General features: G+C 36.6%; 1 protein-coding gene across 3 annotated transcripts in view; it reads right to left on the reverse strand.

Annotated features, from left to right (window-relative positions):
• FAM114A2 (family with sequence similarity 114 member A2) overlaps positions 1–13713 on the reverse strand; it is a 37099-nt gene that overhangs the window by 21087 nt on the left and 2299 nt on the right. For all 3 annotated transcript variants that reach the window (XM_061151792.1, XM_061151793.1, XM_061151790.1), the window contains exons 2-9: positions 11356–11597; positions 10914–11013; positions 10417–10509; positions 7052–7143; positions 5780–5914; positions 5105–5263; positions 4344–4467; positions 39–118 (exon numbers count right to left, since the gene is read on the reverse strand). In XM_061151792.1, the coding sequence (XP_061007775.1) occupies positions 39–118; positions 4344–4467; positions 5105–5263; positions 5780–5914; positions 7052–7143; positions 10417–10509; positions 10914–11013; positions 11356–11583 (1011 nt within the window). In that variant the 5' untranslated portion in view covers positions 11584–11597. The remainder of the gene's footprint in view (positions 1–38; positions 119–4343; positions 4468–5104; positions 5264–5779; positions 5915–7051; positions 7144–10416; positions 10510–10913; positions 11014–11355; positions 11598–13713) is intronic.

Genomic DNA, 13713 nt, shown 5'->3' on the forward strand with positions numbered 1-13713 from the left:
ATGCAAAAAACTGAAAATCACCAAGAGGAAAAACTTACCCTGGCAAGTTTCTCTGGTTTGGAGGAGACATGCAGCTGGGAAAATAGCTCTGTTATCTCTTTGGTAAAGTCTTCATCCCCTAGAAAAACAAGTCCCATGTAAAACACTGTACAAAGACAGGAATGGATCACTGCAGGGGAGAGAAGAGAAATGATAGTAGCAGCAGCAGTAGTACTAACAGCAGAAGTGAATTACATGAGCAAGATGCTTCAGTGCTTACAAAATCCTTTTTAATGTATATTTTATTATGAATTCTTTCAATGGACTTGTTTAAAAAAAAAAAAAGCATCACTATCCCATTTTAGAGATGAAGAAAATAGGGCCTGAAGAGGTTAATTTACATTCCCCAAATCTCATAATAAATTAGGAGTCAAACCTTGGCCTTCCCACCCCAAATCCACAGCCTGTGCTCTTTATATTATATCCTATAAGCATAAATGGAGAACTGATGAAGGCAGAGCACTAACAGTACTATGCATGTGCTTCCAAAGAAACTAAATTTAAGTTGGGACATAAAAGACAAGTACAAGTTAGCCAGGAGAATGGCTTCAGGCAGAGAAAACAAGTACAAAGATCCAGAAAGCATGGCAAGAAGTTCTATACATTGGGCTTGTCCTGATGGAAGAAGGAGAAGAGGGATAGAATGAAGCTACGAAAGTAAGCAGGATTCAGGTATTAAAGGATGTTATAAACCATGGTGAAGAATTCAGAACGTTTCACAAAGAGAATGAGGAGTTGCTGAATGATTTTAAACAAACAGGCAAATCCAATTAAAATTTTAGAAAGATCACTTTAGCTTCCTGGCGGGAATGGAATGAAAGAGAAACATGAAGGAAGGCAGGAAGGTTGAGGCAATAATCCAGAAACCAGATAAGAATAATAGCAGATAATAAAAAAGGAAGAGGAAAAAGGATTCCAGGATGTTGGAAGGATGGTGAGGAAGCTACTGGAATAAGCTTGATGAGCAATGATGTGGAACATGGAATTCTTAATACCTGAGAAACATGCAAGCAAATAGGTGAGTCAAGATCAAAGACAATCAACACATCCCAACAAATGACAGGAAATGCTGTTTCTCTCTATTCATCTAAATCCTAGCCAATTTCCTCTTTGAATCACAGTCCAAGTGTTTTCTGCACCAAAGACTACAGAGAGAATTCTTGTATACAGAAATCTCCCAGCACTTACAATCTATGGATCTCTCAGTCACTAGTTCATGGTTACCAAAGCAAATTATTACTGCTTCATACCTGCTTTCCTCCCCAAAATCCTTAAGGGGAAGAAAATCTGCCTTGATTCTTGTCTATCTGCTATTCTTTTGTCCTCCCTTGGGATTCCAGGCAGAACATTCAAATGGTTTAGTGATCCCAGGTATAACACAGTTTGGGAAAAATTGACCTCACTCAACGATACAACTATGACCTTTGTACCTTGTCTAAACAACTTCTAATCATATCCTACTAAAAATCTGACTCTTAGCAGGACATTTTATTTTCCCAGCAAAGCTCTAAATTATTTGGGATCAAGGGATGAATGTTCATTCAAGTGGGATGCAAGCATCTCAAAGAGTTTATAAAATAATCTGATAAAGTGTAGGAGGGGAAAAAAATGACTTCTACTTATAGCCATTTATCTCTTTTTTTTTTTTCATTTATTTTTATTAGTTGGAGGCTAATTACTTTACAATATTGTAGTGGTTTTTGTCATACATTGACATGAATCAGCCATGGATTTACATGTATTCCCCATCCGGATCCCCCCTCCCACCTCCCTCTCCACCCGATTCCTCTGGGTCTTCCCAGTGCACCAGGCCCGAGAACTTGTATCATGCATCCAGCCTGGGCTGGTCATCTGTTTCATCCTAGATAATATACATGTTTCGATGCTGTTCTCTCGAAACATCCCACCCTCGCCTTCTCCCACAGAGTCCAAAATTCTGTTCTGTACATCTGTGTCTCTTTTTCTGTTTTGCATATAGGGTTATCGTTACCATCTTTCTAAATTCCATATGTATCTCTCACTCTTTAAGAAGTTCTTTTCTAGGATACACTTTAGAATGTAAATAATGTATTATTATGGTAGTACACATTTATAATTTATACACATTCAAATATATATATATATATAGGGTCTAAGTGCTCAAAAAACTTTTACTGCTGAAGATTAATCAAAAAATGTTTGTATTAGGCTTAGTGAAATAAGTGAAACAGAGAAAGATAAAAACTATGTTATCACTTATATGTGGAATCTAAAAAATATACGGGGGGGGGGGGGTGGGGGGGTGGGTAATGGAGATCTTTGTCATGTACTCCCCATCAATTTGAGCTTAAAAAGCAGTTGTTACATTAGAACAAAAGTATGCAAAGACAAAAGGAAGACAGGGTTGGTGCTTTGGGAAGACTCAGAAGAGAGGCTGGCACCACAAGCAGAAGTCTCCTACAAAAATGAAGGGATCAGGTACATAAGATAGAAAGGCAAAGGCTAAGGATGCTGACAGAAACTGAAGACGATCAACATCACCAGATGTTGATCTGTGGTTTTCTCTCCCCTATCCTACCATCACTTTTTTTTTTTAAACTTCACTGAGATATAATTAAATACCAAGGTCAGTGTTGCATTCTCAACCAGAATCACTAGGGAGGCCTGTTGGAAAAGGTGGCATGCAGCACTCAATGCTGTCTTTGCAGAATCCTGATATCTGGCCAACAGGTAAGGAATAAAAATATCACAGACACAAATCCATCTGTTTAGAAATTCCCTAGAGTCTTCTGAATGGTACTTAAAATCAGGATTTCTGATTGCTATACAAAGCGAGATGTTGACTAAATTAAACAAATACTGTTAATGGTATTATGTACAAATAGCCTAAATTAAGTTCATAAAATAATCAGGGATTATCACACCAGGGCATGTAGGAATAATGGAGCAACTTAAGCAAATCAAAAATCAATTTATAGGTTTCCTGCGAAGTGAGACTTTGAAAATGAAGATCTTTATTTATTTACTTATGCCATTCTAATAATGAAAACAATAGCCACCATTTGTTGAGTGTTTACTATGAGCCACACATTAAACATAACATTTCATTTAGTCCTTATAACAAACTGAGAGATTAGCCACCTCTACTTACAGTTGAGGAAACAGAAGCTCAGGGTTAAGTAACTTCCCAAAGTCACAAGGCTTAATAAATGGCAGATCTTGATTTAGAAACCACGTCTAACTCCAAAATCCATCCTTGTATCTACCATGCTTACTGTCTTCTCAATGTGTCAAGACAGCTTTAAAAATTCATATTTAAGGACCATTTTGTATCAGGACTCTTTACACAGAATAAGATATTATATAAATATTATCTATTTAGCAAGATATTATATAACCAGATGATTGGTTTAAGAAGATGTGGTATATACAGGGCTCTGGGATAACCTAGAGTGGAATGGGTGGGAGACAGGAGGGGACATATGTATACCTGTGGCTGACTCATGTTGATGTATGGCAGAAACCAACACAACATTGTAAAGCAATTATCCTCCAATTAAAAATAAATAAAATATATTCCACATCACCCATTAAAATTACCACAAACCAGAATAAATCCCTGCCCAATATTCATTAATTAATACCCCATCAGAAGGCCATAGAAGAAAAAAAATCTATGCTATCAGCTTACATTGAGACAGGGCATATTGTGCCTTGCCCCAAACCTTGTAACACTCCCAATCTGCAGGTTAAAAAAACCTAATGGCAAAAGTTAGAGATTTGTAAAAGACTTGAGATCTATCAATGCTATTATTCTTTGCCATTCTGTAGTGCCAAACCCCCATACCTTACTGTCCTATATTTCTAAAATAGTGACTTGTTTTCTGTGATAGATCTCTGCAGTGCATTCTTCAGTATCTCTGTACATCCTGATGACCAATATCTTCTTGCCTTCACTTGGAATGAACAGTAATACATATGGACTCTAATGCCACAGGGCTATGCAGAAAGTCCCACTTATTTTCCCAGATATTAAAAGCTGACCTTGATGATATAGAGTTTCCTCATAAGTCAGTTCTAATACAATATGTAGACCATTTGCTGCCATGTTCAAGTTCTTTGATAAATAGCCAACAAGGTACCCTGTACTTACTTCAGAAGCTAGTTTCAAAGGTACATAAAGTTCCAAGGAAAAATTATACTTTTGCAAGACTAGTATAAAATATTTAGGACATATGATGGTTATATATGTACTGATATCTACATATGTACTGCACATAAACACACTACATCCTTTCCACTCAAATGCTGGATTTCCATATTACCTTTCTTCTCTTCCTCCTCTTCTTCACAGAACTCTGCTAGGGAAAATGCTTCTTTGAGTTGCTCCAATTCAAGTTTTAGAGTCTCTAATTCTTCTCCACTTAGAGAATTAAGAATAGATTTCACCTGAATTGATACAAGATAATAAGCATAAAAAAGAAAAACATTCTCAAATGCAGAAGAGGTTACAGATCATAGTAAAATTAAAATTATCAATTCACAAGCTCTTAAGAACCTTAACACAAGATGAAAGATAGGGAGAATTTGTGCTTCCAAAAACAATATAAACCACTGCAGCCATACCAGCCTGAATGCACTTCATCTCATCAAAAACAATATAAACAAGAAATGTATAGAAATTAGTGCTTAACTCAGCTTAAAAATTAGGAGAAAATGAAATAGTCTTGAATCAATTAAAAGCTAACAGATAACTAAATCCAAATCAGCATTTTAAGCCAAAGAAACTTATAAAAAGAAAAAAAGAATAAGATGAAGGACAAATGATAGATGTACTATTAAGACATCTTTATTAATCTGTCCATTTGTCTTTAACAAATTTAGAGAAACAACACTTGACTCATTCTATTTCTAGCAATTAATTCAAATATTAATTTTGTTTGTTTGTTTTGGCACAGTATTTTCAGAGTGCCTCAAGCCTCTACCTGACATACATTTCATTTTCCAACTGCACAAAGGAAAAGAGACTATGCAGTGTGCTTTTACTGAAAGACTATCCCAGATGAAATTTTTGGTTTGGAATTACCTTTATTTCACTTCCTCGAGAGAGCATCTCCAGAGCTTCTAGATGTGAAAGGCCTTGAAATTCATCAAAGAGTAGCCCATAATGAGTTTTCTTGTCTGTTTCCATGGTAACCTCATTGGAAGTCCATAGTTCTTCTTTCTCCTTTGCCTCTCGTAAAACCTGAAAGAGAGGTGGAGGCGTTTTACTGCAACAAGTAACAAAAGCTTAAGGATGAGTTTTGAAAGTCGAGGGAAGCAAAACTGAGATGAATAACACTGCTCTTTCATTCTGGAACTGTGATTCAAATCAGAAAGGCTCAGAAGCTGCAGGGAAAATATGATCACATAATTTGCTCCTACACAGGGTAAATAACACCCTAGGAACCAAGTGTTTTTCTGAACATGCTTTTTACTGTTAATCTAATAAACAACCCTAAAAGGGCTTGGCATCTTATACTGCATTGACAAGACATTCTGAGGGAAGGAAAGAGGAGGCAAAAAAAAAAGAACTGCACATTTTTTCTAAGCATTAGAGCTGTGTATCCCCTCACCAACAACAACAAAAAAAAAACCTTAACTTAAAAAAAATTCACTAAAAAGTCCTCAAAAGGAAATACTAACAAGGTCCCAAGTTAACACAGGCAAAAATACAGATCAAAATAGAAACAGAAAGTAAACAGATAAATGCAAATAGTACCTGAGACAGTGTGGAAGTCCGGTTCATCAGACCCTTGGTTCTTTTAAATCCAGGATCCCCTTCTGCTATTACATCCATTGTCTTTTTTCCAATGAATTCTAAGGCATCCAAACCCCCACTGATAACACTCTTTCCCTAGGAAACACATGCAACCTTGTCACAATAACGTTGAAGAAAGACACCTGCATGTTTTGATCATGTTAAATAGTGGATAACAATACCAACTGGCAAGAAAGTGGGGCAACTAAAACAATCATACTGCACTTATGGGAATGTAAAGCAGTATACTCACTTTGGAAAACTATGAGTATATCTGAATATATGAATATCCTATGACCTAGCAACTCTACCCATGGTTAAAGACTCAAAAAAATGTGTAGAGGTTCATCAAAAGACACATAAGAATGCTCACAGGAGTACTATCATAAAAGCTAAAAGCTGAAAACTACCTCAACACTTACCAACTCTGGAATGAGTGTTACACAGTCACTCAATGAAACACAACAAAGAAAATGGAATACACCACACAGCCATACCATGAATAAATTATACAAACATAATAATGAATGAAAGAAACCAGATACAATAGAGTACATTTTTTATGATTCTTTATATAACAAGCAAAATTACTGTATGTTGGTAGAAGACAGAATTGTAGCTACCTTAGACAGCAAGAGAGGGAGGTAGAGAAGACAGGGAGACAGCACAGGGGAGACATCTGATATACCACCATGTTGTTTCTTAGTCTGAATATGTTCACATTGTGCAAATTAAAAGTGAACACTTATGATTTCATTTTTCTGAATATAGATTATACTAAATAAAAAGTTAAAATAAAAAGTACTAGCTATTGTCATGCAGGAGATATTAAGCTTCTTATATAATCCTTTCAAAAATGTTTCTAATCATCCATGGCTTTATAAGTATTCATCATAAACACTTCATTTTCCCTTCATCTAAAAGATGTAATTATGAGAAAAATATTTTTGTAAAGCAGAGAGGTTTTTCTAGGACCAACAAACTAAGAATTCTTAGTCCATAAAATATTATGTACATTCCCTCTCCATTACTCATCTCCTCCTCCCTCTTTTACTTCTAAGTTTTTCAAGTAGCTCTCACTCTACACTTAAGATCAAAGTGAATGATCTTCAGCAATTTGAACTCCCATAAGAGTAATGAGTCCCCAAGACTTTTAAGGAAAAAGAAAGAAAGAGAGACAAAACCCATTATAATCATGGAAGGAAGCAGGCCACCTTGGCAATTTTTACTTACTGTGCTCTGAACAGCAGTAGAGATGGTCGAGAACACCCCAAACGGCCCACTCATTGGAGAGGAGTTTCCATTCTCTTTGGCATTTGTCTCTCCTATAGTAGGGAAAGGATGTGTAAATATGGACAGTCCATAAACAAGTTTGCTTTATTAGCATCTATATGAATTTTTAAAAATTGGATCTTACTTCCAACATACAAGGCCTTAGCATTTTTCAAGCATTTTAAACCATTTGCCTATTTAAAATAAAAGCTAAGGCAACTTTTTTTCATTTTTATTTCAAAACAAAATCCAGTCTTTCAAACAACCTACTGACTATACATAAGAGACAACATGATTTTCTGCACAAGGTAAAACCACAGGGTCAGAAAAAAGATCAGTGTCACTGAGATTGAAGAACTGGTGGAGGGGAGTGACTACAAAGGGGTATGGGGGGTGGTAAAAATATTCTTGTGTCCTGTATATACAGATATAGGAAATATTCTATATCTGAATAATCACAATGGAATATGATTACACAGTGTAAAGAGGACTGTATGTTTGTCAAAATACATAAAACTATGAACAGCTGGCCCTCTGTTCTGTAGATGTCAAACCTGTGGATACTCATTTTATATAAAGGACTTGAGCATCTGAAGATTTTGGTATCCACTGGAGGGCTCCTGGAACCAATCCCCATGGATATTAGGGGATGACTATACCTAAAGAGAGTGAACTTTATGTAAATTATTAACTCAATAAATCTGATTTTTTAAAAAAAATCCAGGCTGTTTTAAACGTTATCCTAGAAAATTACGCTTCTTCATAAGATTCAGACATGCATTACGGAGACTTTTTTTTTAATCTGTACTATTAACACTAAAATCTCTTATAGGAGATCAACAAATAATCTACTGTAGGGAGGACTTTTGCTTCCAACTATGATGGGCTCCCTGGTGGCTCAGACGGTAAAGCATCTGCCCGCAATGCGGGAGACCCGGGTTCGATCCCCGGGTTGGGAAGATCCCCTGGAGAAGGAAATAGCAACCCACTCCAGTACTCTTGCCTAGAGCACTCCATGGATGGAAGAGCCTGGTGGGCTACAGTCTATGCAGTCGCAAAGAGTCGGACACGACTGAGCGACTTCACTTTATGATGGATTATCTGACGTCAGACTTGCCCTCCTACCACAGCATCTAAAAAAGTGGACAAAATATAAAGAACAATTATCTCCACATACTAGACAACAGACTATACTGGACTATGGTTCAGGAGAGAAAAGAAAAAAATGAAGAGAATTCTGATTGGTTTGCTTTCCAGATCGCAGCACAAGGAAGGGAAACCCAAGCAGAACATAGTAGTCTTACTAAGTGGAAGAAACAGGCAGGAGGCCAGGAAAGCTGAATGGGAATTTGCAGGTCAGAGTACAAGTATACCTCATTTTATTGCACTTTACTGCACTCTTCAGATAATGCTTTTTTTTTTTTTTAACAAACAAGGTTTGTGCAACCCTCCATTGTCAGATTAACGGTTAGTATTTTTCATTAATGAAGTATTTTTTAATTAAGGTATGTACACTTTTTTAAAGATATGCTACTGTACACTTAATAGGTTATAACATAGTATAAATTTTTACATATGCTTGAAAAATTAAAAAAAAATTTGTGAGACTCGCTTTATTGCAATATTCACTTTATTGAAGTGGTCTGAGACTGAACCCACAATATCTTCAGACTTTACTGTACTGGAGAGGAGGGAGCTACAGAAGTAAAGATTTACAGCTATCTACACAGGTATGCCCTTGAGTCTTTGGCTGAATACTAAGCTATTCTTATATTGGAAGACTCTATGATACTGGGCAAAGAATGACCATGAAGCTGTAAACTAAACAATGCCCAAAGTGCATGCTAGGCTGAGAGATATTTGACTTCCAACCAATCAAGTAGACAGACCTAGTTAAACACCTAGAAATTAGATAGAAACCTCAGAAGGGTCAGAGGCTTAGTAGCTAAGCTAAACTAGCACTTATAAAGGCCACCCTAGATTCACCCTATTAGCTTAAAATGAAGTCTCAAAAAGAACAACCTAATCTACAAATGGGTTTCCCTGGTAGATCAGCTGGTAATGAATCTGCCTGCAATGCAGAAAGCCCCAGTTCGATTCCTGGGTTGGGAAGATCCCCTGAAGAAGGGACAGGCTACCCACTCCAGTATTCTTGGGCTTCTCCGGTGGCTCAGACAGTAAATAATCCACCTGCAATGTGCGAGACCTGGGTTCAATCCCTGGGCTGGGAAGATCCCCTGGAAGAAGACATGGCAACCCACTCCAGTATTCTTGCCTGGAGAATCCCCATGGACAGAGAAACCTGGCAGACTGCAGTCCATGAAGTCATAAAGAGTCAGACATGACTGAGCAACTAAGCATGCACACGAGCTACAAATATCTTCACTGCCCTCCAAACAAAACTCACTCCCTTTAAAAGACAACAAAATCCACTCAACTATGTAACATTTTTAATTTCCAGCGTAAAAGAAATGAAAAATGTATCCATAACCAAGAAAAAATACTAGTCAATAGAAACAGATTCAAATGTCAGAGATGACGGTATTAGCAGACAGGGACACTAAAATAAATACATCAGAAGGTAAGAAATGGAAAATTCAAAGGAAAAAGAAACAAATGGAATTTCTAGAGTTGAAAATATAATAAAAATGAAACTGAACATCATTCAGTCGTGTCCAACTCTTTGTGACCCCATGGACTGTAACCTGCCAGACTCCTCTATCCATGAAATTCTCCAGGCCAGAATACTGGAGTGGGTAGCCATTCCCTTCCTCCAGGGGAGCTTCCCAACCCAGGGATGGAACCCAGGTCCTTTTAAAAGTCATTGTGTGGACTTACTAGCATTAGACACAGCAAAAGAAAAGATTAGCAAAGACACAACAAAAACTATGCAAACTGAAGGACAGAAAAAAAAAGGCTTAAAAAAATGAACCAAACTTTAGTGACAGTGCAACAACACCAAAACTAACACATTAAAACATTTTGTCAAGCCACAACAGATTCACACTCAGCTAACTCTTAGACTCTTACTCAATTGTGCCAAGCAAAAAGCTAGGCAATTTTTACATTCTACATTCATGGTTTTATTTAATGTTTTTAACAGTCCTCTGCAATATAAAATATCATCCCCTTGCATAAATAATGAAAAATAGACACCTAAGTGGTTAAAGGACATACATCTCTGTCAGTCAAAGATTTCAAGTCTCCTTTCTCATCAGTCCCATGATGCCCTGAACATCACAGTCCATAAATATCTACTGAAGAAATGAGCTGAACTATACCATTTCAATCTATAATTCTAGGCTGTAACATTTCCATACACTGACCTGTTGTATACTGGCCTTCTGTTGAAATTTCACTAGGACTAGGGATTCCAAGGGAAGTCTCTGCCTTCTCAATGACATTTGAAATACCTTGTCCTGATGAGAAAAATGATAACAATTTCATATTTGAATATTATTTGCAATTAGCCACCAAAACTTAAGAAACAAACCAAAATTTAAACCCACAGATTTTAAAATTCATTACAACTACAAGACTTTACTTTGACCTTATATAACTGATTTTTGGGAGTTTATCCTTATCTCTTCCCCCAAAAAATTGATTATCACTAAATAACAGCTTTATATTTATAATTCCTAAATGTCAACCTTCTAACGAAAATTACGAATTCTAGTGGCAGTATAAATCAGCCCATCATTCTAATGCATCCTCAAACTATAAAGTCTCTGCATAATCATGGAAGAAGAATGATTAACAAAGTCATTTTTAACACAGATCTGTAGCAAAATAAACACAAAAATTAACAAAAGGATGACCTTACCTACTGTGGCTACTGTAGCTGAGGCTGAGGAGAGCAAGGACTTGCCCCAACTGCCCCAATAGCCCCATCCGGACTGGGGTACATCTTTGGAAACAGTCTCCTATTTTTTCCAGTAGCCAGAAAAATCAAAGGCAAAGAAAAATGGAAAAATTAGAGGAAAGTCAGAGTGCATACACAAGATATCTAATTACTGGCCAAAAGTATGGCTGAACAAACACATACTGTGTGGCTCAAGAAATGTACTGACTGGCAGACGTATGTTACCTGCATGTAAGTATCAAATAGCAAAGGCAACTACTCATAAGCATTTATAGAACTGAGAAAATTTAATGTTTTATGGTTATAAAAGGAAATAAATAATTATAATCCCAATTTGGTATTGATTCCATATTCCTTTTAGCCCCAACATTTTTTAATCTCAGTGTTTTAATAGATACTCTACTTTGCCTGCAGCCTGTGATGCCTGAACAGGGAGAACTTCTGTCTCAAGGTCACTGGAAGGTTTGGACTCTGGTCTTTTCCGAGTAGAAGCTACAGGTTCTGATTTACTCTCTGACTTGGCACTTTGGTCAACTGACTCAAAATTCTTGGCTGGCTCACAGTTCTCATCTTCACGGATGGGAGTTGCTTCAGTTATCACTGCATTCTCAAGATCATCTTTATTCGACATGATTATATCATTGCCTGGTAAAAGAAAAGGCCCCCACCCCAAAAAATTAATTATAGGCTTTTTTTACTTGTTACTTGTTTAAACTTTTTGAGATTATCACTAAGTCACGTGCAGGTGTAAGAAATAATAGAGCTCTAATATACTCCACCCAATTTTCCCCAAGGTAACAGTTTGTGTAACTATAGCATTTCATAACCAGGATACCGATATATACCACCCCTTGCTCTAACTCAAAATTTCATCAAGTTTACACTCATTCACACAAGTATAATTACTTCTATGAAATTTTATCATATGCAGATTCATGTAATCATTACCACAGTCAGGATACAGAATAATTCAATTCCAACGACCCCTTGTGTTTTAGCTATCTTTAGCCACTCCCATTCACCTCCTAACACACAGTAATCACTGATACTCTCCATCTCTATACTTTTGTCATTTCAAGATGTTAGATAAATGCAATCATACAGCATGTAACCTTTTGAGTTTTTTCCACTTAGCAAAAGTCCCTCAAGATCCATCCAAGTTGTTGCATCAGTAGTTTCTCCCTTCTTATTGCTGAGTAGTGTTCCTTAGTATGGATGCATCTCATTTGTTTCACCATTCACCTGTTGAAGGATGCCTGAGCTGTTTCCAGTTTAGGCCTATTACAACTAAAATGCCTATAAACATTTATATACAGGTTTTTATGGGAATATAAGCTTTTATTTCCCTGGAATAAATGACCAGTGCATGATTAATTTTATAAGAAGCTGCCATACTCTTTACCAAAGTAGCTGAACTATTTTACATTTCTACCAGCAATATACAAGAAATCGTTTCTTTTTATTCTCATCAGCATTTGGCAGTGTTATTTTTTATTTGAACCATTCTGATATAGGTGTGCTGATATGGGTTTAAGCTTTATGTTGCATTTCTCTAATGGCTAATGATACTAAACATCTTTTCATGTGCTTGCCATCTGTATATCCTCTTCAGCAAAACAGCTATTTTTATCTTTTGCTCAATAATTGGATTTTTCTTTTTGCTGTTAAGTTTTGAGAGCTCAATTCAAGTCCTTTGTCAGACATGTGGTTTGTAAATATTTTATTCCAGTTTGTAGCTTATCTTTTCAACCTCTTCATAGTTTTCCACAGAGCAAAACTTTTTAGTTTCAATGAAGTCCAATTTACTAACTTTTTCTTTTACTGACATTTTTTTAAAAACCTTATTAGTTATTAATCATCCCTATCTCAATTTTTCAGAGAGAAGATTATGAAATTTCAGCTATCAGGATAAGATTTACATCACACCAGCTTTTGAATAGCAGAGTTAACCAATTCAATTCCTTCCAGAAGTACAGATCTTTAGTGATTAAGGCAAAGATATTATTGGTCTATTTACAAACAGGAGATGCTGATTTCTGAGATAACAAAGTATCACCGGGGAGGAAAAAAAATGCATTTCACACATTCATACACACACCCAGGCCTTAAATATGTATAAGCACATATCTTGTACCTATATATATTAACTACGGGCTTCCCTGGTGGCTCAGATGGTAAAGAGTCCGCCTGCAATGCAAGAGACCCAGGTTCAATCCCTGCGTTGGGAAGATCCCCTGGAGAAGGGAATGGCAACCCACCCCAGTATTCTTGCTGGAGAATTCCATGGACACAGGGGCAGTTCATGAGGTTGCAAAGAGTCAGAGGAGACTAACTCACACACACCCAATCTAACCACATAATTAGACCCAATCCATCAATGCCATCAAAACATTTCTAACATACTAAAAAAGAGAGACATAATAACAACTGAGGCAGGCTGTAAATAGCACTATAATTGAGGTACACAGAAAATTTTTAAAGGACAGGAAGCAAGGAAAAGTATGCGAGGATCAGGAAAAAACATTCAACTTTAAATACCTGAAAAAAGCACAGAACAGTGATCATAAACTGGGATTCTGAGTTTCAAATCAAGCCTACAGAGGTTTTTGTTTGGCCTGCGGAGTGTTTGATGCTTTTTTATACTAATTGGTGTTATTAACACTTAAAAATCAGACTTCATATACTTCATATCAGACTTCAACAGAAATCTCCAACTTCCTTTGTAAAACCGAAAGATTTGACAACACTGGGCCCACATTCA

Source organism: Dama dama, chromosome 9, assembly GCF_033118175.1.
Source record: "Dama dama isolate Ldn47 chromosome 9, ASM3311817v1, whole genome shotgun sequence".
Classification (NCBI taxonomy): Eukaryota; Metazoa; Chordata; class Mammalia; order Artiodactyla; family Cervidae; genus Dama; species Dama dama.